This window comes from Balaenoptera borealis, assembly GCF_965194805.1.
Source record: "Balaenoptera borealis genome assembly, chromosome: 8".
Taxonomy (NCBI): domain Eukaryota; kingdom Metazoa; phylum Chordata; class Mammalia; order Artiodactyla; family Balaenopteridae; genus Balaenoptera; species Balaenoptera borealis.
Window position 1 is genome coordinate 42,053,172 of NC_138865.1, and position 26,366 is coordinate 42,079,537.

The 26,366-nt window shown below is 38.0% G+C and overlaps 1 protein-coding gene across 1 annotated transcript in view; it reads right to left on the reverse strand.

Annotated features, from left to right (window-relative positions):
* Nucleotides 1–1,555: 1,555 nt before the first annotated feature.
* UBE2R2 (ubiquitin conjugating enzyme E2 R2) overlaps nucleotides 1,556–26,366 on the reverse strand; it is an 88,269-nt gene continuing 63,458 nt past the window's right edge. Inside the window, exons 3-5 of the mRNA XM_082402462.1 lie at nucleotides 15,116–15,213; nucleotides 5,540–5,674; nucleotides 1,556–2,532 (exon numbers count right to left, since the gene is read on the reverse strand). Of these exons, the coding sequence (XP_082258588.1) occupies nucleotides 2,313–2,532; nucleotides 5,540–5,674; nucleotides 15,116–15,213 (453 nt within the window). The 3' untranslated portion in view covers nucleotides 1,556–2,312. The remainder of the gene's footprint in view (nucleotides 2,533–5,539; nucleotides 5,675–15,115; nucleotides 15,214–26,366) is intronic.

The following is a 26,366-nucleotide window of genomic DNA, read 5'->3' on the forward strand; positions in this document are numbered from 1 at the left end:
ACACACCCCAGTCTTTTCTGGAACTGACTACTCTCATCAGAGGCAAACCCAGCTCTCAAGAGTAACACCCCAAAGGCTGAGAGGTACAACCTCCACCTGGCTCTCTTGAGTCAACGTAAAACAGAGGCCGGCAGGGCCTGTGGGGCAGGGCTGAGCAGCACAGCAGCTCCCACAGTGCCAAGGAGTCTGGCCTGCCCTGGGGGAGAGATGCTTTGGCAGGAAGAGAAAAGGCTTAGTTTTAGGGCTCCGAGAGAGCTTAAGACCAAGCACGCGGCGCACGCGTGTGTTTTGGGAGTGTGGAGTGATTGGTTGATAGGGGGTGATCAGAGCATTGAGTATGTGTGGGGCGAAAAACTAGTTTCAACGTCCTTCTACGAGAGTGAGTTTGCACTCAGTGTTTTGTCACAGGAGAGCTGCTCTGTTCTCTGAATCTGACTGGAGTCACTTGACTCAGGGGTGCAAGTAGGCCATGGAGTTTGGACAGATTCTGGGACCAGGCTCAACAGTGTCCCATGTGAACCTTAGCACGTTCAACATTCCCACTTTTTTAAGACTAGATTCCGGAGAAGGCTGCTGGGAATTAGTTGGCAAACGTTTGGAGAGTTTGAAGAGCGAATGAAAACCCTGAGATCAGAAAGGAAGGAGGAACTAAGGACCTAAGTATCACCGACTGCGTCCTAGGGTCCATCCTACCCCTGTCCCTCATCAACCCTTTCGTTCTTTCTGAGCTATACGATCTGAAGAAAAGGAGTTGACGCTAGCGCGCAGGGATCTGAAGTAGGTTTTTAGCGGTATTTTCCCCGCTGAAAGAACACTGCCCTCCTGTGAACTGACCCGCCCCCATACGAAACCAAAATCATCGCCAAGTACTGAAGAAGTCCCTGGTTGGTGAAGGCTGATGGAACTCGGTATTGATTGAAGTGACACACGATCAACACGGGGGAAATCAAGGCTGCAGCAATTGCGTGGCAGGAAGATCTAGCGTTGCCCAGACACTGCTTGCAGCCAACTCCCTTGGCTCTGCCAGAAGAGTCAAAGCAGCTCAGGGGAAAAGCTCCATGCACAACTTCCGCTTGCACTCCACAGCCCGAGCACATTGAAAGGAGAGAAAAGTCCAGGTCACATCCAGTGAGAAAAGCAGGAACCGGTCACTCATGTCTCACATATATCCACAGTTACCACTATCAGTATAAGCAGCTCAATGAAAACCAAAATCTTAACACATGCACCTAGTATTAATACTGAGTAATTAAAACTCGCTACTTAAAAAAAATCCTCATGGTGAGAGTGTATCTATCTTTCAGGGAAAGGCCATGTTTGTTTGTTAAATATATAAAACAGATGATGTTTTCTCTCCCAACAACAGTGGTCACCAGTAGTTTGACTTTTTCCCCCAGCAGCATCAACCAAAACCAGCATAGTGATTTTAACTCTTCGTTCCCGTCACTAAGACTCCACACACACACACACACACACACACACACACTAATCCCCACTCTCTCCCCACTCCCTGGGGGGAAAAAATAACTCTGCCTTCAAAATAAATAGCAATCAGTTCTATGTAAAGTATGAATATTTATTTCAGGCTTTAGATCCCAATCGATTTCAAAAAACAAAATCTGATCTCTCTCCTCAGAGTAGCTGAGGCCTCTGTTAGGCTGAAGGGCCCTGTGCCCTTAGGAACACGTTTCATCAGGTTCGGAACAAAGTCCCTGAAGCCTGCTGTACCCCAGCCTTAAGAAGGGAAAGAAAATTCACCACCATGGCGCTGAACGGATGCACACACACTAATGTAAATGAGCAGCTAAAACTTGGCAAATTTGCTTTGTTAAGAAAAAGTTTGTTTTGTGGGGCTTTTACGGTTTTTTTTTTTCTTTTGCTACCCAGCATATGCAGCACTTGTGAACTCCCGATGGGTTCCCAGCTTTAAACACATTAAACGTCTTGATGAAAGACTATTTAATTCTTCAAGAATCTAAAAACAGACCAAACGTGTTTTGCTGTGAACACTTTGCAGAGACAAAGTGAGGTGGGAGTTTGGGTTTAAAGAAAGAAAAAAAAAAAAATCAATACAGTGATGGAAGGGTAAAGAATGCAAGAATTCAGACATTCTGTGGAGGATTAGTTTCTCTCCATTAAGAGGTCCATAAAAAGGAGCAAACTGAGATCCATAAGGGGAGTCACCAGGAGCCGTGTTTGTTTTCCCCACCCCCATGATAGGTTTTTGCTGAGGGGCCACTGCTAGGTCCCCACTTGCTCCCCTCCCTTTGGCCTGAGACGGCAGGGCAGTACAGGGGCCTTGAAGGAGCACGTCACGACTCCTCATTCCCAGAATCATCATCGTCATAACAGTCGGCATCTTCCTCCTCCTCATCTTCATCATCAATGTCGTCGTCGTACAAGTCGTCATAAAGCAAATCTGAGCTGTTGTCATTGGAAGGCACTTTAGTTTTGATGCAGTATTCCGCCAGGGTCGTGGGGACCTTCACTCCATCCTTTTCTGCTTCGGCTTTAGTGGCTGACACCTGTTTCCTGAAGGGAGGATAGTTTATGTAAGTCTCTGGAAGATGGATTTATAATTGGCCTAAACAATCCAAAATTCCTTACTGGTTTCTGAACTTAAGTACCTACCTACCTGAAAGCATCTTTGACAAGATACCCTCTACTACACCAAAGGTTCTAGCCCATCAGGTGCCATTCTGAAGGACACTTAAAAATGACCCTTCTGAAGGGCGTTTAAAGCCATGGACCTCACATGCTGGTTGGCCAGAAATCACCTCAGGTTTTCCGCCTTGTCTCCTCGCACTAAACTCAGAATGCAGCCCCAACAACTCAATAATCCTCCTACTTAGAGAAAAATCCAAATATCTTATGTTGGATTCTTAAAGTCTTGCATGATCCACCTGCCTACCACTTCATTCTCGCCACCCATTACTTTCTCCAATTCCAAAACATTCAGGCCACTCTGGGGATTTTTAGTACCTTCAAACATACCTAGTTGATTTTTCTGTGAGGACCAGTTGCTCTTCTGCCCTACATACGGTTGACTGCTTCTTGTCACTCAGGTACTAACTTATATGTCACCTTAGAGGAGGCCTATTTGGACAATCCAATTTAAAGCAGCCATCTTGTCATTCCTTCATATTATCCTACTCATTTTCCTCATTTGTTCATTCTTCTGTTGTTCTCCTTGCCCCTGAATGTGAGCAGAGACCTTGTCTATCTTAGTTAATTCTACTTCCCCAGTGCTTAGAACACCGCCTGGGCACATACAGCTGTGCAACAAATACTGACTGTATGAACGCATGAAGGTTAATGTTTCAACCCCTCAAGGGACTAGAAAACAAGTATGAAAATTCGACCCCTCAAGGGACTAGAAAAACTTAACTTAAAAACATCAAACCACTATTCTCAGGACTTCCCTGGTGGTCCAGTGGCTAAGACTCTGTGCTCCCAATGCAGGGGGCCTGGGTTCGATCCCTGGTCAGGGAACTAGATCCCGCATGCCACCACTAAGAGTTCACATGCCACAACTAAAGATCCCACATGCCGCAGCTTAAAAAAAAAAGGAAAAAAAAAAAAAAATCCCACATGCTGCCACTAAGACCCGGTGCAGCCAAATAAATAAATAAATACTTTTAAAAAACCACAAAAACACAACCACTATTCTCCCTGTCTTTTAGTTAGACCTCTCTTGGTGGATCCTGTTGCCTTACATCCTGATGCTGCTGAGACTTTCAGGCTTGAATCTCTCTTCTCACAGCCTTCTCCTTGAACCATCTTGTCCATTCCCATGGTTCTAACCCTTCATGCTGATAGCTCTCAAATCATCAGGGTCCAGCCTAAACTTTTCTTCTGAGCTCTGTACACTTATCTGAGCATCTGGATGTCTCCGTCCTGATGCTCCCTATAGGAATCCTAACTCAGCAAGTCTGCATTTGTCATTGTCCACCTCCATGGAGTATTCAGTTCCTAAAATTATAGCTCTTACTACTCCAAAGTCCTAAATGTTTTCAAATCTGTTTTCTCATTCTTGATTGTTACTACGTCAGTTTAGTCTTCATCTCAGCCTCCTCAAACCGCAGCCGGTCTCCTGGTCAGTCATGTTCTTTTGGAACTCAAATAGGATTATCCTTTCACACAAAATCTTTAAGTGACACTCCAACACCTCTAAGATTAAGGCCCAAACCCACCTTATGACTTCAGTGTCTTTTAAGACCTGATGCGTTTCTTAATTTCCCATTACTTCTCAAATCAGAATTTACAATACTCTTGATGTGTCTGTCATGCTGTTATTATACACCCGTGTTTTAGCAAGCATGTTTCTCTCTCCCTGAAAAATTCTTGGTTATGGTTCCTCTCTCCTAGGAACCATATTATATGTTCCTTCCACTGTATCTTGTTTATGCTTCTATAGTTGCACTTATCATATTACATGTTCATTTCTTTGTTTACAAACAAAAGTATGAGCTCTCTAAGGAGAAAGACTGCACCTTACATCCTACCTTTCCTTGAACATTAGGCTCCAGTCCTGACTATTTTATGAAGCATTCCCATTTTCCAATCCTCAGTCCACTCTCACTCTAAACTTCTACAGGTCTTTACTATTTACACTAGTTATCTTCAATCTTTGGTATATACCAGTCACCTAAGTGGCTTGGTAAAAACAAAATACAGATGCCCAGATTCTATCCTTGTAATTTCATTAAATGACCCTGGATTAGGGAGAGGGTCTAAAGCTGATTACAGTGGGCAGAAAACTTATTCAGCTGTCAGATGACATGCATTTTTTTTTTCATATCACATGGTATCATGCCAACTAGATTATTATAGATAGGGACTTTGAAAAGTCACAGAATGTACTGCAACTGTCCTTGGGGCTCTACCAATCCTTAAGTACTGTTAGGAAAATCTTATATCCTATGTAGGATATAATTTGAGAGATGAATGGTTGAGCTTAATACCTTCTTTTTTTTTTTCTACAGATGGAAATATTAAAAACCCCCAAAAGTTAACTGATAAAAGGTCACATGAGGGTAGCAGAGCTAGGAGTATATTCCAAGTCTCCTGATTCTTATTCTAGGGCTCTGTTAAACCATATACTAGAGTTGCTGATAATGATGATTCCCAGAAGATACTTGCTGCTATGGTCAGAAAGGCCAATAATCTATAGGGTTTCCTTAATAAAAAATTTGAAAACAAAAATACCTGTAATGTCTGGAATACACTAGGTGTTCGATACATTTAAAGGACATGTTCAAAGCCCAGAACAGTGTCCCTAAAATGATCAGGAGGAAGAGTTTGCAAACTTGACTAGTTTAGAACCTGGAAGTTCTGCTTCCTGGGAAATCAGATCTGCTGCTGTCTCAAAAGCCAAACTCATTAGGCTCAGGCAGAAACCTCTTCCCAAACAATAAATCTAACTGACAGAAGTGGAGTGGATATTTAAGTTCAATTTAAACCCTTGGTTCTAGGATATACTTTGGTTCTGTATGAAGACTTGAAGTAATCAAAAAGAAGACAAAACAAAACACCTTACCTAATGATTTCAGCATATTCTTTGTCTTTTCCTTTACTGTCCCTCCATTTCCTGAACATAACCGAGGCATCCACATTGGCTGGGGAGAAGGTGTTGGGCTCATTAAGCAATGAGATTACACTTAACAGGATAGTCCTAGAAACAGGAAAAAAGGGTCAGCTACGAATACTCATATTCACAGTATTCAACAGTATTTTGTTTTAAATTTAAGACTATAATATTTGAGACTTTAGGGAAATGGAAATAGAGTGTCAAAATTTTGTTTTCAGTACTCATCTGGCTAGGCTACGAACCTGGGAGACAAAGCAGAGGGAATCTGAGTTTAGCATAAAAGTTAGGTTGCAGGGCAAAATATGAACTCTGTAGAAGGCACTGTCTTAACTGGCAACATGTTCCAATCTACAAAAATTGGAGGTCTGGAAGCTTTTCAAATAACATTTAAAAAATTACAAGTTAAGTGCAATAGGAAAAAGCAGAAGCAAAAAATATTTAGCTTGAAGGCAATCTTTTTGTGGAAAAGGGTAAAAATGATGCTACTCCATATATCTAATTCATATCACGGCTGCTTAGAAGATCTGAAAACCAATTTTACATACAAATGTATTTGTTTTCCATACTTCTAAGGGAAGCAAGATAAGAGTTAAGCAGGAGAATGGAGAAAAAGCAATAGCCTTGACATGGAAGAACTAGTCTCTGAATAACAGAAATCTTGATTCAAAAAATATTTACTAAGCCCTTACTATTGTGCCAGAGGCATCAAGTGAGATGTTGGATGTACAATAGTGAGAGAGTTATTAGTTGCCATCCCTGATCTCTCAGGGCTTAGAAATCTTGTGGGAAATTTTCATCCACAGATAAAAACTAGACACCTTAATCAAAGGGAATAAAGTTTCCGTGAAATAAAATAAGCTCAATAAGCTCCAAAAATGTTTGAAATAGTTCCCAGGCTTTTTTCTCCCCTAAAAGCTATGTGCATGTAGGTAAGGAGAAACATGGGAGGAAAAATTAAATTTCTCTACCTTTTCTCATTGGTGCGAGGTTATAGATTGTGTTGTTGCAAAATAGCCTTTTGCTCCTGGCCCCAAGCAAAAAATAAAGGGAGGGAACCAGGCAATTAGATGTTTGATTTGATGAAACCTTTTCCTAAAAAGGGTAGAGAGTTTCTGTTATGTGATTATACAAGATTACGACAAAGGCACTTTCAAAGAAAACTTTCCCATCTAGTTCAAATTCATTTACCACATATACACCCCCCACCTTTCTATTAGGGTAAGAATAACTCCCTGTACCCCCACTTCCATCCTTCTGGACTTCTTCAGTAATTACACTAAGAAGATTCAAAGAAACTCATCATTGCCAAAAATGCGAAATGTACTGACAATATCCTAGAAGCAAAAGAAAAATTCCGTGAGGATTGCTTCAGAAGAAAACATATACAAAACCTGATAGAAAGATAAGCAGGATAAGAACAAACTGTGGTACAGTTTAATGGTCCAGATCAGCATTGTATCTTTAAAACTTTCTGTGATGATGGAAATGTATAATCTGTATAATTATCCAATATGGTAACCACTAGCCACATGTGGCCACTGAGCACTTTGAAAAGTAGATTATGCAACTGAAGAAATGAGTTTTTAGTACTAATTTTAATTAATTTAAGTTTAAATAGCCACATGTAGTCAGTGGCTATCATACTGGACAACACAGGTCTAGATGAATTATATTAAATGAATTAGGAAATTTTTCCCAGGAGTGGTTTCACCAGGTTGATTTTCTTATATCTTGTGTTTATTATTAAAATACCATATTGGGAAGTACAATTTTTTTAAATGGTGAATCATCCAGTTCTATCATAAGAAACTCACTTCTAATACCATGTACTCCCTAAACTGAAATCCATGATGCTTTCAGAAGCCTCAGGCACTAACTATAGCTGACTGTGATAATAGTTATTAACCCAGCACGCTTTCACGTCCTCCCTTTGTCTGGAGGGTAGAGCCGCTTTTTGTACGGGGAACCCGCTGCACCAATTCAGGCAGGGTTAGTCTCCCTCCTCAAGTGCACCGTCAAACAGCAACCGTGCCACACCTTCATAAAAGCCCACCTACCCACAGCAGCAGACATACCACCAAGTGCTGGCAGAGGACTCCAACACCAATGAAGATTCCTGATGCAATTCATATGCAATATCCTATTCAAAATTTCCCAACCAGTATGTTGTGAGTGGGTTACAGGTAAATTGTCTGTGACTACCTCACACAGACTGGTAGGTAGGACCTGGGACAACTTGAGCCTCTGGAACAATAACTTCTGGCCAAAGGAGCATCTTCAGCTTACTACATTGTGATCTACGAATACTATCATTTCATATTTTCTATGTAACATGACTGGAAGAGGATGGGAAGCAATATCATACATAGTTTAAACTGTCTGGCACTCGTACCAAAATAATTTAACACAGGTGTTAGTTACATCTGTAGCATGGTAAGCAACTCTGCAAGGTAGTATTATTAACCCTATTTTTATAGAGTGGAAAAATGAAACTGCGAATACTGGTAGAACATACAAAACAGAATTGAATCCTGAAGCTATTCCAACAATTACCTCTTTTTTTGTTGTTGCTATTTTTTGGTGTTGTTAATTTCAGTAAGTATTTTAAAATCTTTTTTCATTTATTTTTTTCAGAAGAAAAAGAAGTACTTAAGGGAGATAGGAAATCATAATTAAACATCTATGACCCAATGGGTAATACTGTATTTGTCCCTTTTCAACATATAGACAATAATCAATGAGATGGGTCTGCCCTTTCTCTGTTAGCTACTATGTCACCACAAGTACAATTTTAGCAGGGAGGGCAGAAACTGGCCTTAGCTCAACAAAGAAGACATGGCTTATGGGTCTCCCCAGAAGCCAAGCAGCAGAAGTTTGGAATTCTGCAGGATTAAAGATGGGCATTTTCCCTCCAGTGCATACACATACCCTCCCAGGCAACGTGTGAGGTAGAAAGGGTTCATTCTTTAAAACTTCAACTTACTTGACTCTTAAAACATACACAGAAATACTGAAAGAGGGTTTGAATGATTGAGATTCTTAGATTTTACAGGCCTTAATTTGATAAAAAGTGACGTACAGAGAAGCAAAGCTCATTGCCTGACCCTTCTAGTTGACCTAGAAGGGTTCTTTTAATCTCTCATTTACACTATTTCAAAAGATGGACCAGTAACACCAGAAGATCACCCAATTAAAACTCAATCCTCATTATATGTTTTCAAGATGGGAGAGGAATTTAAAGAGGACATCATGGTAAAGAAGTCTGTTATGACTGGGAAGATAAAACGTGGTAGCTTAATGGGTCCACATACTACAAATAGTTTTTCTTTATGCTGCTAAAGCACCTAACAGGGACTTCCTGGTGGTCCAGTGGCTAAGACTACCAGCTCCCAATGCAGGGGGCCTGGGTTCGATCCTTGGTCAGGGAACTAGATCCCACATGCTGCAACTAAGAGTTCACATGCCGCAACCAAAGATGCTGCATGTCGCAACGAACATCCCGTGTGCCACAACCAAGACCCAGAGCAGCCAAATAAATAAATAAATAAAATATTTTTAAAAAAATAATAAAGCAACTAACAAATACAACAGTTTCTGCTGTGCAGTCCCTGGAGCTGCCGTTGACTGACATACCCCTGAGAACACATGGTAGGAATGAGGGTCTCAGATTAAAACACACAAAGTGACCAAATCACAACATTTTAGTTTAAAAAGGAAAAATTTTAAATACACAAAATACATATCATTTGCACAGAATGAAACTGGCAATCTGAGTGCAGTGGGACCCAATGTGCAAACATCAAGGGAGCAAATAAATAAAATAGTCCTGGCTCAGAATGGGGTTTACAGGAGCCCTAGCAACAGCACAGCCATAGCCATTTCCTCTGACCTTGCCTACTTTGTCACCCAATCGTTGCAGCAGTCTCTAGCTCCCTGCCCTTTCAGTGGGTTATAGAGAAGACTAGATAGGAAAACATCCTACCCTACTCCTGAGAAACGCTGCTACATGAAGGTGTGGCCTCTGGAGTGGATCCATAAATCTGGTCCCATGATACATCTTCACAGTGGCAAAGAAAACACTGTTGTCTATCCTTCAAAGAAAAGCAAATCCCTACCAAAGACCACTTTCCTATCCAAGAGCCTGCAGCAAGTATGGCAGGTAGTTCTGGGGGTGGTGCCTCAGAGAAAGCACTTGTGAATTCTACTGCAAGGTCTGAGAGGCCCCCCTACCACCCACCCCGAAAGCTCCCAATTGGTTCTGGACAGAACATGGATTAAGGCACATTTTGTTTCTTTCACCAAAAAGAGGCATGGTGTTGTGGACTCCTAATCACATACATGTAGCAGCATCAGGGGGCCCTATCCTCCCAACTTCATTCTTTGCTGACTAATGCCTACTCCTCAAAACTTCCCAATTCCATAAGGAACTCTCACCCCCTAAACTTAATCCTGGACATCTGAGGATAGGACTGTGGATCTCTTCTTCCAGAAAGTATGCTGCCTTCCTCTAAAAGGAGGAGAACTACTGAGCTTTCAGTGGAAACTAGCTGGCTGCCGCTCTGGATCCCTACAATTGTAGCATAGTACATTTTTCTTGCTTTCCCCTTTAGCCAACTCTCACTACTCACTAGGTCTTGTTATATAAATTGACTTCGGCTCTCAAAGGTAACTGGAATTCCTTACTCTTCTTCAGCTTACAAAAGCCTGTACAACTTTATTTTCTGAATATGTTCACTGAGGTGTTAAATGAAAGACTAGTGCAGGTGGTCATGGAGAAGTCCAAACACATGTGAACATGGAACCACTTTCAGATAACAGTGCCATTCAGCAGTCAAGACCCTACAACAGGCTGAACTGAACCTTCTGCCACCTCCACTGCTGTCTTGGCTACAGCCATAAACTGGATATGGAGCTTAGAACCCTTAGTCAGACAAGTGCTTACTCTGGATAATTTAGTAGCAAAGGGATATAAAGGAAAATCCCTGGCATCTCATATCTTGCCTCTTGTGTAAATAACCTGTGAGAAATATGTACAGTTTACTACCTTAAGGAACTCCCTTGTCTCAAAACAAATAACACAGAAACAAATGGGAAAGGGAAAAGTGTCCCACATTAGGTAGTACTTTTCTGACTTTTCAGAGTTCTGGACATCACCAGGTGTTCCAGATGACATTCCACAAGGCATGCAAAACACTCTATGTCCCCCCCATAAATCCACAAACACCAAAACTCTCCATTCACTCTCCCACCCCAAGCAACACATTGAAGAACCATCCAATGATTATATGGAACTAAGAAACAAAAAGGTCCAAGAAGGTAACGATTTCCAATGCAAATACCTTTTAGAGCCATGGATGAAGATCAAAGGGGCAACCTGAAGATAACTAAGTTCTGGTTGTGAAGCCTCTAAATAAAAAAAGCATAAACGCAGGGAAGGCAATCCCTCATGTGAAGTCCAGGTGCTTCTAAATTGGGGCTCAGGTGACCTGAGGGCCCAGAGAGAAAAAAAGTGATGCTGGTACCCAAAGTGGCTAAGGTAGTTTTAAAGGGCAGATTAATATGAAAGGAGTTCCCTGCCCCCAAAGGAATGGATTAAATGAGAAACAGGCCTTTCTTTTCTTTTTTTTTTTTTGGCCGTGCCGCATGGTTTGTGGGATCTTAGTTCCCCGACCAGGGATTGAACCTGGGCCACAGCAGTGAAAGCACTGAGTCCTAACCACTGGACCACCAGGGAATTCCCCAAACAGACCTTTCTTAAAAAGAAAAAATGTTTATAACATTTTAGGCTGAGACAAGGCAAATACAGTCTGTGTGTATTTACACAGAAGTAAAGGCAAAAATTTTGAATTCCTGTGGGTAATGGTAATAGATTGTCCATCCAAGCAGCACGAGAATGCAATGAGAAAAATCTTGTTTGGGGCTTTGCATCTAAAGAACAGGGAGGCTTCAAATTCTATACTGAAGTTTTAACCCCCAGTACCTCAGACTGTATTTGGAGATAGAGTCTTTCAAGAGGTAATTAAGTTAAAATGAGGTCCTGAGAACAGGTCTTAATCCAGTATGACTAATGTCCTTATAAGAAGAGGCAATTAGGACACAGACATGAACAGAAGGAAGACCATGTGAAGACAAAGAGAGAAGACAAGATGAGGAGAGAAGCCTCAGAGGAAACCAACCTTGCCGGTACCTTCTAGAGTCCAGAATTGTGAAATAATAAATTTCTGTTGTTTAAGCTGCACCAAAAAAAAAAAAAGAGGAGGCTTGTTTTCTCAAGGGTGGGTGTGGTGGTGGTATGTGAAGCATTTGATTCAACATTCAACCTCCAAAAGCAAGAATCACTAACACCTTAGAGCTACTACTTCTTCTAGTCTAGGGTTACTACTAGCCCTGAAAAACAAGCACCAAAATCATACTTAAAGGACAACTCTGCATTTTTGGTCCAATTTTTCAACAAATCTTCCAAGATATTTAAAACCTTTTCTCTACATTGTCAGTTTAATTTTACTAATAAAATAATGTGTTTCTTTCGAAAGCATGCCAGCCTCTTAAACAATTATATAAAGTGAAAGGGATGAGAAATAGGGTAGCCAAACTTCTCCACGGCAACAATAGAGTAATGCCCATAATATCCTCAAGGAAAGAAAGCATGATCCTGAAATCTTATATCTAGTTAAAATCTGTCATTTGAAGTATAATGGCAAACACACACATATACTCCCATATACACAAGCACATAATATTTTGAACACGTAACAACTCAGGGAATGTAATATAGCTCCTAGGAGCAATCCCTTGAGAAATTACTGATGGACAAATTTCAGCCAGTTAATAGACCAAAGGAAGTAAATAATGAGGAACAAACAATGAATTCATTTAACAACAGGAATAAGAATTTTTAAAACTGGGATTAAGCTACAGAAGAGTACAGATTATAAATTTTATAACCCTGACAATAAAGAAACAATAATATTTAAAAGTTAGAAGGGGGAGGTAGAAGGTTTCCTTTTCTTTTATATCGAAGTGTCAGTATACCATCTGATGCTGAAAAATCAAGTAATAAGTACGTATAAGTTAAAGGTCTAAATAATCAGCTAACAACTGTGTGATACATGGATATGAGGGGATGAAGTAGAAATATACTAATTTTACTAATGATCATAAACGATCCTGTGTAAAACAATGGTCTTAAAACTAATATATACATGCCCCTGGAGACATACGAAATATCCTATCAGTTCTCCTTTCCAGCTTCCCTTTTCACAACTGCCCTTTACAAGAAATGTATACCTCCCACACATCCCAAATATTTCTATGGTGCATTGCCTAGTGGTGATGAAACATCAGAAGTACAAAACAGAGAAATTTACAAATAGAGCCGACTGCTTTTCCCTTCTCATAAATAATTTTGTTAAAAGCATAGAGTGATGTTAAAAAAAAAAGTATTTTGCTATGTAGTGGAGTATAATAAATTCAGATATGTATAGATTGGGGCTGCTGGAATTATATTTTCACTAAAACGAATTAATTCCATCTCTGATTACTGTTAAGAAATGCATCGTCGCCAAGGGAGAGTTCCACTAAAGTAAAGCAGAAAGTATATGGAATATGCAATGATTCCTTATTTCATAGACATAATAAACTTATGGCAAGTCTCAATGCCTGATCTATCTGAGAATTATTCAGAGGCATGATGTTTGTCAAGGGGAGGTGTATCAACACATTTATTTAAATTAAAAAGGGAAGTCAGTTTTTTCTCATTAAAAAAATATACTGGCAAGATGTGTTGAAATCTAAAATATATCTGTTTTCCCAATCCTTTCTAAGTATACTGGGTGGAACAAAGTACCTAAAGAAATGAGTAACCAGCATAATCAATAGTATTCGATATGTCTTTAATAGACTTTTTGGTCTACTCTTCCCAGAAAGTGGGAAGCAAACACATAACTTGATAAGAGACAGGTAAGAAATCCTTGTGTGCATCAGGAAGCTTCAAGTTCTTTGCTTTTGACAAAAATGGAGATTCTAACTGAGTTACTAGCTTCCAGATCATTAAAAATGATTAACAAAATGAATGAATGAGTAAATGGGGGAGAGCAGATTAATCTCCTGTGCAGAGGAGTTGAAGTAACTTATACAGATATCTCAGCCTTGCGGGAGTATAATTCCCCCCTCCTTAGTGTGGGCTGCACCTAGGACTTCCCTTATACAGAACAGAAAGGGGGACAGGAGGAACTTTACAGAGGAGAAACCCTAAAAAACAAGAGTCTCAGCCAGGTGATGAATGTTAACATCAAGAGTGGTAAGTCAGGCTGACAGTATGTACCCCTGCTACGACGTGATGAAAATGTACTTTACATCCATGTCTTCCTCCCCAACACTTATAACTCCAGTATAATAAGCAGAAAAACATCAAAAAAAATAAAAATCCCATCTGGGGGACATTCTACAAAATACCTGATCAGTATTCCTCAAAATTGTTAAGGTCATCAAAACCAAGGAAAGTCCAAGAAACTGCTGCAGTTGTCTAAGGAGAACTGTCTATTAAATATAATGTGCTATCTATCATGCATGGGGATCTCAGAGCAGAAAAATGATATTAGGTAAAAATTAAGGAAACGTGAAAGAGTATGGACTTTAGTCAATAATAATGTACTAATACAGGTTCACTAACTGTAATAAATGAACCAAATGAATGTTAGATGTTAATAACAAAGAAATCTGGCAGGTGTGGGGAATATGGGAACTATCTGTACTTTCCTCATAATTTTTCTAAAAATCTAAAACCATTCTAAAATTTTGACAGTTATTTTAAAAGAAACACACTGATGACAAAACTACAATGAGAATACCATGTCCACCGTCTCGGATGGCTATAATAAAAGACATGGAAAATAACAAGTGTTAACAAAGATGTGGAGAAATTAGAATTCTCACACACTGCTGGTGGGAATGCTCTAAAATTTAGTGCAGCCATGTTGGAAAATACGGCCATTCCTCAAGAAGTTAAACACTGAGTTATGCACCCCCAATTCCATTTCCAGGTATATGTCCAAGGAAATGAAAACATATGTGCACATAAAAACTTGCACAGAATGTTCACAGCAGCATTATTCATAATAGCCAAAAAGCGGAAACAACCCAAATGTCCATCAACTGGTGAATGGATAAACAAAGTGTAAAGACTAAGACTTTTCAGCAAAAAGTAATAAGAATCCTAGAATAAGGAAGCAACCAATCCAAACATGGAACTCATGAAATCCAAAGCAGCAGGATGGAACTTAGATAATGTAAGAGGAAGAATTCAGAGTAGAAAAATTCTTCCAAAGTGAACACAGAGAAATGAGTAACATATGCATTTTTACTCCAGAAATACAACTCTTCAAAATGAGGCATACATGCTACTTAAAGCTCCAGTAGAAGACAAAACAACCAAATATAGAAAGGATTCGTTTGTACTTGTTAAAAGATAATATCCAATCTTTAGAGCCACCTAAAAACCAGATTATTCCTTATGTAATTCCTTACCTGACATTTTGAGTAGGATTCCACCTTTCAGAGGGCAGTTCTCCACTCTGTGGGTCATCTACAGGTGGATGAAGAATTGAAATGCATACATCTCCATTCTACGAGACACAAATATCACATTCAGTAAATACTCAAAAGTATGTTATTCAAAAAATATCAATTCCACTGAAATTTCTTTTATTCCTAGAAGACTTGTTTTCTTACCATTAGGGGAGTAAACAATCCTGCTTTTTCTTCTTGTTTGGAATCAATGATAAAGAAGAATTAAACATTTTTTTATATCATAAATATTCATTTTGACCAATCTCCAAAATACATTTCTTAGTTAAAAAAAGAAACACTATGTCTGTAACACCATCCTTCTAAAAAAAATCATTTAAAAATAGAAACAGACAAACATGATAAATCATGATTCAGGAGTCTTGAGAAGCAACTAAATCTCTCTCTTTATTTTCACACATCTAACATTAAAAGAAACAAAAAAAAATCTGACCTTGCTTAAAATCTGCCTGGAGAGAAGCTATAATCACCTTTAATATTAATCACTGGTTTCAATAAATATGGTTTATATAAACTGACACATGCCTCACAACAACTTAATTATATATAACTCCCTCAGTATATGGATAGAAGAATTCACCACTATAATATTCTGGTTCATAAATTTAAATTATAGGACCTAAATTACAAGTACATTTAAAGTCAAACATACATGGATTGTGTACCATATGCAATACAGATTGTTAACAGAAAAGACAAGACTGAGAACGATACAGATGCCTATCTCTCGGTCTAAAATGAAACAAAAGATTCAAATGTTTAAAAAATTAGAGGTGTAACCATATAAAGTGAAAAAAACTCACATATAAACCCAAATTTATATATACATACACACACACCAAGATAACAGAACATTTTTTAAAGGAGAATAAAATTTTAATAAAGCCAATACCGAATATTATATTCCAAAACTCTGTATTGTTAGATAACATGAGGAAGGTAAAAAAGCACTACAGAAACAAGGAGAGAGAAACTAGGTATATTTGGAGAGGACACCTGGGAGATGGTGTGGAAGAAAAACAAAAAGCTTAATGGTGGAGGAAGCTTTGAGATGGGCTTTCAATAATGATTACAATTTTAATAACCTAAGGGAAATTCAGACATGAGATTGCCTGAAGAAACCAACATCATAAATAAAATATGTTCAGGCAGTTACATTTATTTTGTATTATTACACCAATTACCACAAACTTAGTGGCTTAAAACAACACAAATTTATTATTTTACAGTTTTGTAGGTCTAAGTCTGACACTGCTCTTCACAGAGCTAAAGTTAATGTGTGGGCAGCAATGCATTCCTTCCTGGAGGCTCTAAGAAAGAATCCATTTCCTTGCCCTTTCTGGCTTCTAAAGGCCACCCACATTCCTTTGTTCTTGGCCCCCTTCCTCTAATCCTCAAAGCAAGCAATGTTGCATTTTTTGAGCCTTTCTTCCAAAGTCACATCTCCTCACTCTCATTTTCTGCCTACCCTATCTCTTCCACTTTAAAGGACCCTTGTGATTACACTGGGCCCACCTAGATAATCCAGAATAATCTTAGTTTAAGGTCATCTGATAAGCAATCTTAATTCCTCTTAACATGTAATCTAACATAACACAGGTTCCAGGGATTAGAATGTAGACATCTCTGAGGGACCATTATTCTACCTACCACAGGAGTCAAGAACACAGTTTGAATGAAAAATAGAGCACAAATATTAGGCCAGGAGTACGTTACTTTGTTCAGAGTTTAATATGTGTGTAAGTAAAATTTCTTAGTAGTGAAATGACAAAAATAGATCTGTGCTTAGAAATGACATATTAAAAGATGGGCATCTCAACAGATGCAAACAAAGCACTTGACAAGACCCAACACTTTCTCATAATAAAAACACTCAGAAAACTATAGTTACCTTCTAGCTATCTTAAAATTGTAAAGGGGATTTATTTAAAAAAACAAAAACAAAAAACCCACAGCTAATAAACAGCATACTTAATTAATGGTGAAAACTCTCCTCCTAAGATCAGAAATAAGACAAGGGCACCCACTTTCACCACTGCTATTTAACACTGTCCTGGAAGTTCTAGCCAGAGCAATTAGAGAAGAAAAAGAAAATTTAAAAGTGTACAAATTGAAAAGGAAGAAGTAAATCTATTTCCATTGCAAATGTCAAAGAAAATTCCAAAGAATTCACAAGAAAGCTACTAGACCTAATCAATTCAGCAAAGTTGTAGGATACAAGATCAACACTCAAAAATCAGTTTCATTTTGGGATTCCCTGGCAGTCCAGTGGTTAGGACTCCGCACTTTCACTGCCAAGAGCCCAGGTTCGATCCCTGGTCGGGGAACTAAGATCCTGCAAGCCGTGTAGTGTGGCAAAAAAAAAAAAAAAAAGTTTCATTTTTATACACCAGTGATGAATAACCTAAAAAAAAATTAAGCAGGACTTCCCTGGTGGCACAGTGGTTAAGACTCTGCGCTCCCAACGCAGGGGGCTGGGGGGTTCAATCCCTGGTCAGGGAACTAGATCCCACATGCGTGCCACAACTAAGAGTTCCCATGCCACAACTAAGGAGTCCACCTGCTGCAACTAAGACCCAGCACAATTAAATAAATAAATATTAACAACAACAAAAAAACAAATTAAGCAAACAATTCCATTTACAATGGCCTCTAAAAGAATAAAATATCTAGAAATAAATCTAACCAGGGAGGTGAAAGTCCTGTACACAGAAAGCTACAAAACATTGCTCAAAGAAATTAAAGAAGACCTAAATAAATAGAAAATCAGCCTGCATTCATGGGTAGGACGACTTGATGTTGGCAATATTCCCCAGTTTGAGCTACAGACTCAATGCAATCCCAATCAAAATCCTAGCTTCCCTTTTTCTAGAAACTGACAGACTGTTCCTAAAACTTATATGGAAATTTAAGGGACCCACAATAGCCAAAACAATCTTGGAGAAGAATAATAAAGTCGAAGGACTCACACTTCCTGATTTCAAAACTTACTATAAAGCTACAGACAAGAAGACAGTTTAGGATTGGCATAATGATAGACATATAGACCAAGGCAAAAGAACTGAGAGTCCATAAATGTACCCATACATTGCCGATTTTGTTTTTTTTTTTTTTTTTGCCAATTGATTTTTGACAAGATGGTTAAGTCCATTCAATGGGGAAAGAACAGTCTCTTCAGCAAATGATGCTGGGACTGGATTTCCAAAAACAAAAGAAGGAAACTGAACTCCTACCTCATTCCATATACAAAATTAACTCAAGATGGAACAAAGATCTAAGAGCTAAAATCATCAACTCTTAAAAAGAGGGTGTGTGTGTGTGTGTGTGTGTGTGTGTGTGTGTGTGTGTGTGTAAAATCTTCATGACCTTGGATTTGACAATGGATTTTTTTTAGGTACGACACAAAAAGCATGAGCAACAAACAAGAAACCAAAAAAGATAAACTAGACTTCATTAAAATGAAAAAATTTTGTGCAAAGGACATTACTAAAGAAAGTGAAAAAAACAACCTAAGTATCTGCAAGTCATACATCTAATAAGAATTTAATGTCCATAATATATACGGAACGTCTATGATTCAATGACAAAAAGACAAACCAGCCAATTAAAAAATGAACAAAGGACCTGAACAGACATTTCTCAAAAGAAGATACATAAACGGACAATAAGCATGAAAGGATGCTCAATATCATTAGTCATTAGGGAAATACAAATCAAAATGACAGTGAGTTATCACATCATATCCCCTTAGGATAGCTATAATTAAAATTAAAAAATGCGGGCTTCCCTGGTGGCGCAGTGGTTGAGAATCTGCCTCCCAATGCAGGGGACACGGGTTCGAGCCCTGGTCTAGGAAGATCCCACATGCCACGGAGCAACTAGGCCCGTGAGCCACAACTACTGAGCCTACGCGTCTGGAGCCTGTGCTCTGCAACAAGAGAGGCCGCGACAGTGAGAGGCCCGCGCACAGTGATGAAGAGTGGCCCCCACTCGCCACAACTAGAGAAAGCCCTCGCACAGAAACAAAGACCCAACACAGCCAAAAATAAATAAATAAAAATTTTTTTAAAAATTAAAAACTGCAAAATAAGGATGGATGTAGAGAAACTGGAACCCTCATAAATTGCTGGTGGTTGGTGAAGTGGTTCATCTGCTATAGAACAGTTTGGCAGTTCCTCAAAAAGTAAAACACAAGATCACAATTTGACCCCTGCAATTCCCTTCCTAGGTATACAACCAAAAGAAGTGAAAAAAGTATTTAAACAAGTACATGTATACACATGGTTATAGCAGCACTATTTATATATACAAAAGGTGGACACAAAAAAAATGGTCCTGAAGAACCTAGGGGCAGGACAGGTATAAAGACGCAGACGTAGAGAATGGACTTGAGGACACGGGGCAGGGGACAGGTAAGCTGGGATGAAGTGAGAGAGTGGCATGGACAGATATACACTACCAAATGTAAAATAGATAGCTAGTGGGAAGCAGCTGCATAGCATAGGGAGATCAGCTCGGTGCTTTGTGACCACCTAGAGGGGTGGGATAGAGAGGATGGGAGGGAGACGCAAGAGGGAGGAGATATGGGGATATATGTATATGTAGAGCTGATTCACTGTTATAAAGCAGAAACTAACACACCATTTTAAAGCAATTATACTCCAATAAAGATGTTAAAAAAAAAAAAGGTGGACACAGACCAAATGCCCATCAATAGAGAAATGGATAAACTGTGATATATCCATCCAGTGGAATATTATTCAGCCATGAAGAGGAATGAAGTACTAATACATGCTACAACATGGAGGAACCTCCAAAACATTATGCTAAGTGAAAGCCACACAAAAAAGGTCACATATTGTATGATTCCATTTATATGAAATATCCAGAATGGAAAGAGACATAAACCTGACTGGTGGTTGTCAGAGACTAGGGAGAAATGGGAATGCAGAAGAATCACTTCATGGGTAAGATGTTTTACGTTGGAGTGATGGAAATGCCTTACAAATAGAGGTGTTAGATGTACTACGCTGGGAATGTACTAAATGTCACAGAATTGTGTTCACTTTAAATGGTTAATTTTATGTATGTGAAATTTTATCTCAATAAATTATTGGGTTATTTATTTATTTTTATTTTTGGCCGCGTCGGGTCTTCATTGCAGCGCGCAGGCTTCTCATTGCGAAGCACGGGCTCTAGGCACGGGGCTTCAGTAGTTGTAGCGCGTGGGCTCAACAGTTGTGGCTCACAGGCTCTAGAACACAGGCTCAGTAGTTGTGGTGCACGGGCTTAGTTGCTCCGCGGCATGTGGGATCTTCCCGGACCAGGGACCATGTCCCCTGGATTGGCAGGCAGATTCTAAACCACTGCGCCACCAGGGAAGCCCCCCCACCCTTTTTTTTTTAATGGGAGAAGTTCTAGGCCTCCAGAAAGACAGTTCTAAGATGTAAAATGAAGGCTATATAGCCTAGGCCCTATCTAAATCCAATCAAACCAAAATCTCCAGTATTCTTTATTTTTAACAACTGCTCCACATGATTCTGATAAGCTGCCAACTTTGGGGACATCATTGCCTAGAGAAACCTATTCCTTATACCTTAAAGTTAGAGAGAATGCATAATATCTCAAATCCATGAATATAATTACATAAATATATACAAAATCCTGCTTGTCACAAATTATTTACAAACCAGAGCTCAGCTCTAAAAAGGACAAATTTGGTGGCCCAAATATCATCATGTTCTAAACGGTGGCTAATGTATCTATAGTTAAATACTTAAGGTATATATATCTTCATAGAGCAAACTGGCATCTTTATTTACATTTTTTAAAAAAAAAAATACAAGGAAAAAGAAGCAAAATCTAAATCTAAACAAGCACAAGATAGAGTTCAAACCTTTAATAATGTGTAATACTAAATTACATTTACTAGGAAAACTTTCAACACCAAATCAGAGTCAAAGTCTTCTGGTTTCTGTTAACTTTCTACCTTACTCATTTGGTTCATATAAGCCAAGATGAAACTCACATTGTAGACTTTAGAAGTTTTATAGGAACATTCTACCACTAAACTTTTCTCTAATATTTTAGAAATAAAGAATATTTTACAAGTCAATTAATGATGAGTTATTTTAATGATAAAAACCACTGAAAGAAAACAAAGATATTTTACCAGGTACCAAAGAGAAGTTATTTATGTCAATTTATCCTAGTAGCTAAAGCAAATAAAATATATTACATAACACATTTCTGATTAGCTGATTAAGCAAGCATTCATTCATTTGAAGAATCTTTTGTTTTATTCAGGTCCCTTCTTAAAGACAACTGAGTAAAATTATGTAAATTTAAAATGTTCATCAAATGCATATTTTAAAAAATGAACACAATAAATTCTGATAATATAACAAAATCTTAACACAGCACTCAGCACCTTTATGTGAATTAAGATCAGAGTTCATGCATGTTGTTTCCGATGGTTTAATAACACAATACAGAAATAGAGTTTGTCTCACCTAGCTAAGGACAAGTAATACATGTTTTAGGTTCCCCATGCCATACTTTATTCCAAATGGAGTCTAGTTTACTTAATAGTATTGTACCAAAGTTAATTTCTTGGTTTTGATAAATGTACCATGATTGTAAAAGATATTAACATTAGAAGAAAATGAGTAAAAGGTATGTATATGAGAACTTTCTGTACTAGTTTTGAAACTCTTCTTTAAGTCCAAAATTATTTCAAAATAATTTTTAAAATTAGTGGGTTTAAACTTAATATTTTAGTATGTTTATAACATAGACATTGAAATCAAAGCATTTTATCAAAACGTATTCTAAATTTTTTATAATTTGGAAGCTCTGTATTTAAAATTTATATGAAATGAGTTCAAGAATAATGAACTAAAGCAGTTTGTCCTAGTCTTGAAAGATCATCAGAGAATGTAATATTCCAACTTTGTAATCAATCCTAATGTAATTTTGGGGGTTCATTATTTGATTCTTGAGTGGAAAAACCATTAAACTAAATTCTCAAAGAAATTACAGAAATACCACAGAAGCTCTGAGATAATTCCACTCAACAGAGAAAAGAATAATAATTTAATTAGAGAGAAAAATGTGTGTTGAATGATCAGAGGAGATGAAGCAGAACCAGCTGGACTACCATTGTTTTTCTATCTAAATATAATTTTACTACGTGTAATGAAAGAAGAAGGGCGTAAACCCTTACTATAAACAACTTGCTATTTCAAGGATTCAAGTGTAGTGCCAGTCAAATTACACCCCATGAGAACATAATGATGTACACAGAGTACAGAAGGACCATAATGTGGATGACAAGGGGGGAATGGTAGAAAAAGAGAGCTATCTGTGATGGTTAATTTTGTGTGTCAACTTGACTGGTCTATGGGATGCTCAGATAGCTGGTAAAACATTATTTCTGAGTGTATCTGTGAGGGTGTTTCTGGAAAAGATTAGTATTTGAATCGGTAGATTGAGTAAAAAAGACTTGCCCTCATCATGATGATGTGATAGGCATTATCGAATCCTTTGAGGGCCTGAACAGAACAAACAGGCAGAGGAAGGACAAATTCTCTCTCTTTTTGGGCTGCTACATCTGAACTCCTAGTTCTTGGGTCCTGGGACTCTGGGACTCATACCAACAGCTCCCAGTCCTACGGCCTCAAACTGAATTATAATTCCAGATTTCCTGGCTCTATAGCTTGCAGAAGGCAGACTGTGGGATTTCTCAGTCTTCATAACCACGTGAGCCAATTCCTATGATAAATCTCCTCTTACATATATCTCTATATATCCTATTGGTTCTGTTTCTCTGGAGACTCCCAACTGACACAGTATCTTTGCTTTTACCTGATCTTTTCTGTGTAATTTCAAAATATAATTTATAATTACAGCTTTATTGTAAAGGACCTCTTGATACACTGAGTTCTTTCAGTTTTCGAAGCGCTGATTGTGGGTCTCATCCACTTCGCTCCTAATGGCCTATCATCCATATAAATAAATACAAAGATCATAAACTATATGTAATCAGACCCATTTTCCACCTACATAGCCTAAATTTTACTATTCCAAAAAGCAATTGCTCTGCAGACTTGGCAAAAACCTTTTTAAAACCTTTTAAGAGGGACTTCCCTGGTGGCGCAGTGGTTAAGAATCCGCCTGCCAATGCAGGGGATGTGGGTTCAAGCCCTGGTCCGGGAAGATCTCACGTGCCGCAGAGCAACTAAGCCCATGTGCCACAACTACTGAAGCCCATGCACCTAGAGCCCGTGCTCTGCAACAAAGAGAAGCCACCACAATGAGAAGCCCGTGCACCGCAATGAAGAGTAGCCCCCACTCTCCACAACTAGAGAAAGCCCGCACACAGCAACGAAGACCCAATGCAGCCAATAATTAATTAATTAATTAATTTTTTTTAAAAAACCTTGTAAGAGACACCAGAGAGCTAGCTTGTGCTCTCTCTCCTCTCAAGCCACATGAAGACACAGAGATAAGCCAGGAGGAGTCTTCAGTAGAAACTATGTTTCCTAAACTGTGAGAAAGTTAATTTCTGTTGTTTTAAGCTAATGCATCTATGGTATTTTGTTATGGCAGCCGGAGTTATATTAAAACAGTAGGATCTATTTTTAATCATTATTAAAACAATAACATTTAAGAACACCATGCCCTAATGATAGTGGAATAGTAGCCAAATTGGTATATCCTTGCCGTGTCAGTGGCTACAGAGATTAGTATAATGTCTTGAGAATCATCTGAGTCTAGAATCAAGAATAACTCTTCAGAACTAGAACCTTACGTAAAACAGCAAAATATTTTCCTACTGGCTATCAAGTATCCTAAAATACACCATCTTACTGTAACATTTATTTCATGACTACACCTGTGACATTCATCTGTAAACACTATACAGGAAAAATGATCTGTATACTCCTTCAAAAAACATCCAACATCTTTATTATTTTTTAAAAGAAAGAGCCATACTGTGTCCTACAACTCACTAGTAATAAAAGGATCATCAAATGCTAAATACTTCTGTATAATTTCCATTTAATTTTGTGGCAAAACTAACTATTCTAAATATTAGTCTATTACCAAAAAAATTATTTAAATAAATACATACTAAGAGCAGTGAGGTTCTGAGTTGCCATAGCTCTGAAGTTCACAGTGAAGACTGTACAAAAACCTCATTTTAATACACGGTTTGTGAAGCAAATGGGCTTCATTGGTTATCTACTTCTGAGTACACAGTAACAAACATAACCAGGAAACTGTTATTGAGATCACTCAACATATTATGAAGCAAGAAGGAGTAGACTGTGCAGTATGATCATTGATGACAAGCTCATATTAAATTTATTTTGTTCTCCAAGCTTCCCCTTGGTATTTATAAATTTCACAAATGTGGCAATGATATTAGAAATGTTAAATTAATTAAATTCATTCAAATAACACAGCAGTATTTATAACTTTTGCGGCTGCAGTAATGTGTCTGTGAATGTATTTGATAAAACTGTAACCAAAGCTCTTATAGTTTTAAAAACTTGATAAAATAAAACTATTTTCTACCAAAAATAGTCCTTATATTTTTAATACTCATGAAGTTATTAATATACAAAAACTCATCAATTCACATATTTTGGCATTTGTGTAGGCTTTTGCTTTTGTATTTTTGTCTTGTTGCTGTTGACATTGTTGCCACTGTTCCCCCATTTAATCCCCAGTTCTATTACAAATAACTCTGCAGTAAACAATTTGGTGACCAGAGCAATTTGACATTGAGGTCAATTGTGTTTCTAGGTGACAACATAAGATGGATGAGGAGAGAGCAACTTCCAGGAATATCCCTTTGGCTAAGAACCATGGGCCCTAATGTCTAAAATCACAAATACTGACTTGGGCCCTCAAAAAGTTCAATTCTGATACCATTTCCAGAATGCAGCAAAGTAAATTAACATATTATTAATTTGTGAGAAGAGTCTCTTGTGACTCATTTGATTATATCAAATTTAATTCCTAACTAGGACTTAACACTTCTTTAAAAACAGAACTTTTATGGTATGGGAAACAATTGCATATTTATAAGATATGCATGTATTATTTTACTGCTGAAATTTTTATTATGAATATGAAAAATATTTTAAAAAATAATGATCCAATGCTAAATCTTAAGAGACAGAACTAAATAGCCTACCTAAGTGGTGAAAAAGCAGTGGAAAAGGGAGTGTATCTACACCTTCTTCTGAAAGAGCTTTGAATCCTTTATCCTGTTTTTGGGTTTTTTTTTTCCTTTTTGCTTCTTTGTTGAGAAGGGTCTGAGAATTAGATAACTGAGATGGAAACAGGCGAATATATGGCTCTAAGGTGAATTAGTTCTCAGTAACAAGACAAAAGCTTGAGTCTTCTCACTTCTCTTTTGCTATCTAAAATCTATATATACCACACAGTTGGGTTTTTTTTCTTGGATTCACGTTCCTTTTAATTTTTTTTAAATTAATTTTTATTGGAGTATAGTTGCTTTATACCACATAGTTTTGAAGGCAAGAATTTTTGATTATTAAATGGACAGGGACAGAAAAATATTTCTATGTGTATTAAACCCAGTTTGAACTTATGAACAGTGAATTATTTCTACAGTCTCTCTCCCTACAACAGGATAACTCTGTTATATAGAATAGTACGACATATTCATTGTTGTTTATTTGTATTATGATTATGTCAAATACTAAAGATACTAAAGAAAACAATATTCTGGGAACCTATTTCTGGAAATGTTACTATGCATCACCTTTTGAGCACTAGTTTGTCCTGTTTTAAGAAGGAAAGAAAAATGAAGATAATGACTAACAGAAAAAGCAGGTTGTGAAAAATAATAAAGCTACCCCAGTGTGCTCATTTATAGACTGAGATCCAAATTCAGGACTATAGAGTAAGTTCTCCATCCCTTGCCTATAAGCATTTTAAAGGCTCTGTAGCTCTGTTTCTGGAGCAAAGGTGCTTGCCAATAACCACCTGACCAAAAAAAGAACTATGACTAAGGCTGCAAATTTTAAAAAACAATTTTAATGCCTGGGCCTCAGCTACAACTTCACAGCACTACTGCAATGAAAAAGATTACAGAATGGTAAAGGAGTAGATTCAAAGGATATTTTAGTGGGCCTGACATATATCCTGAGAA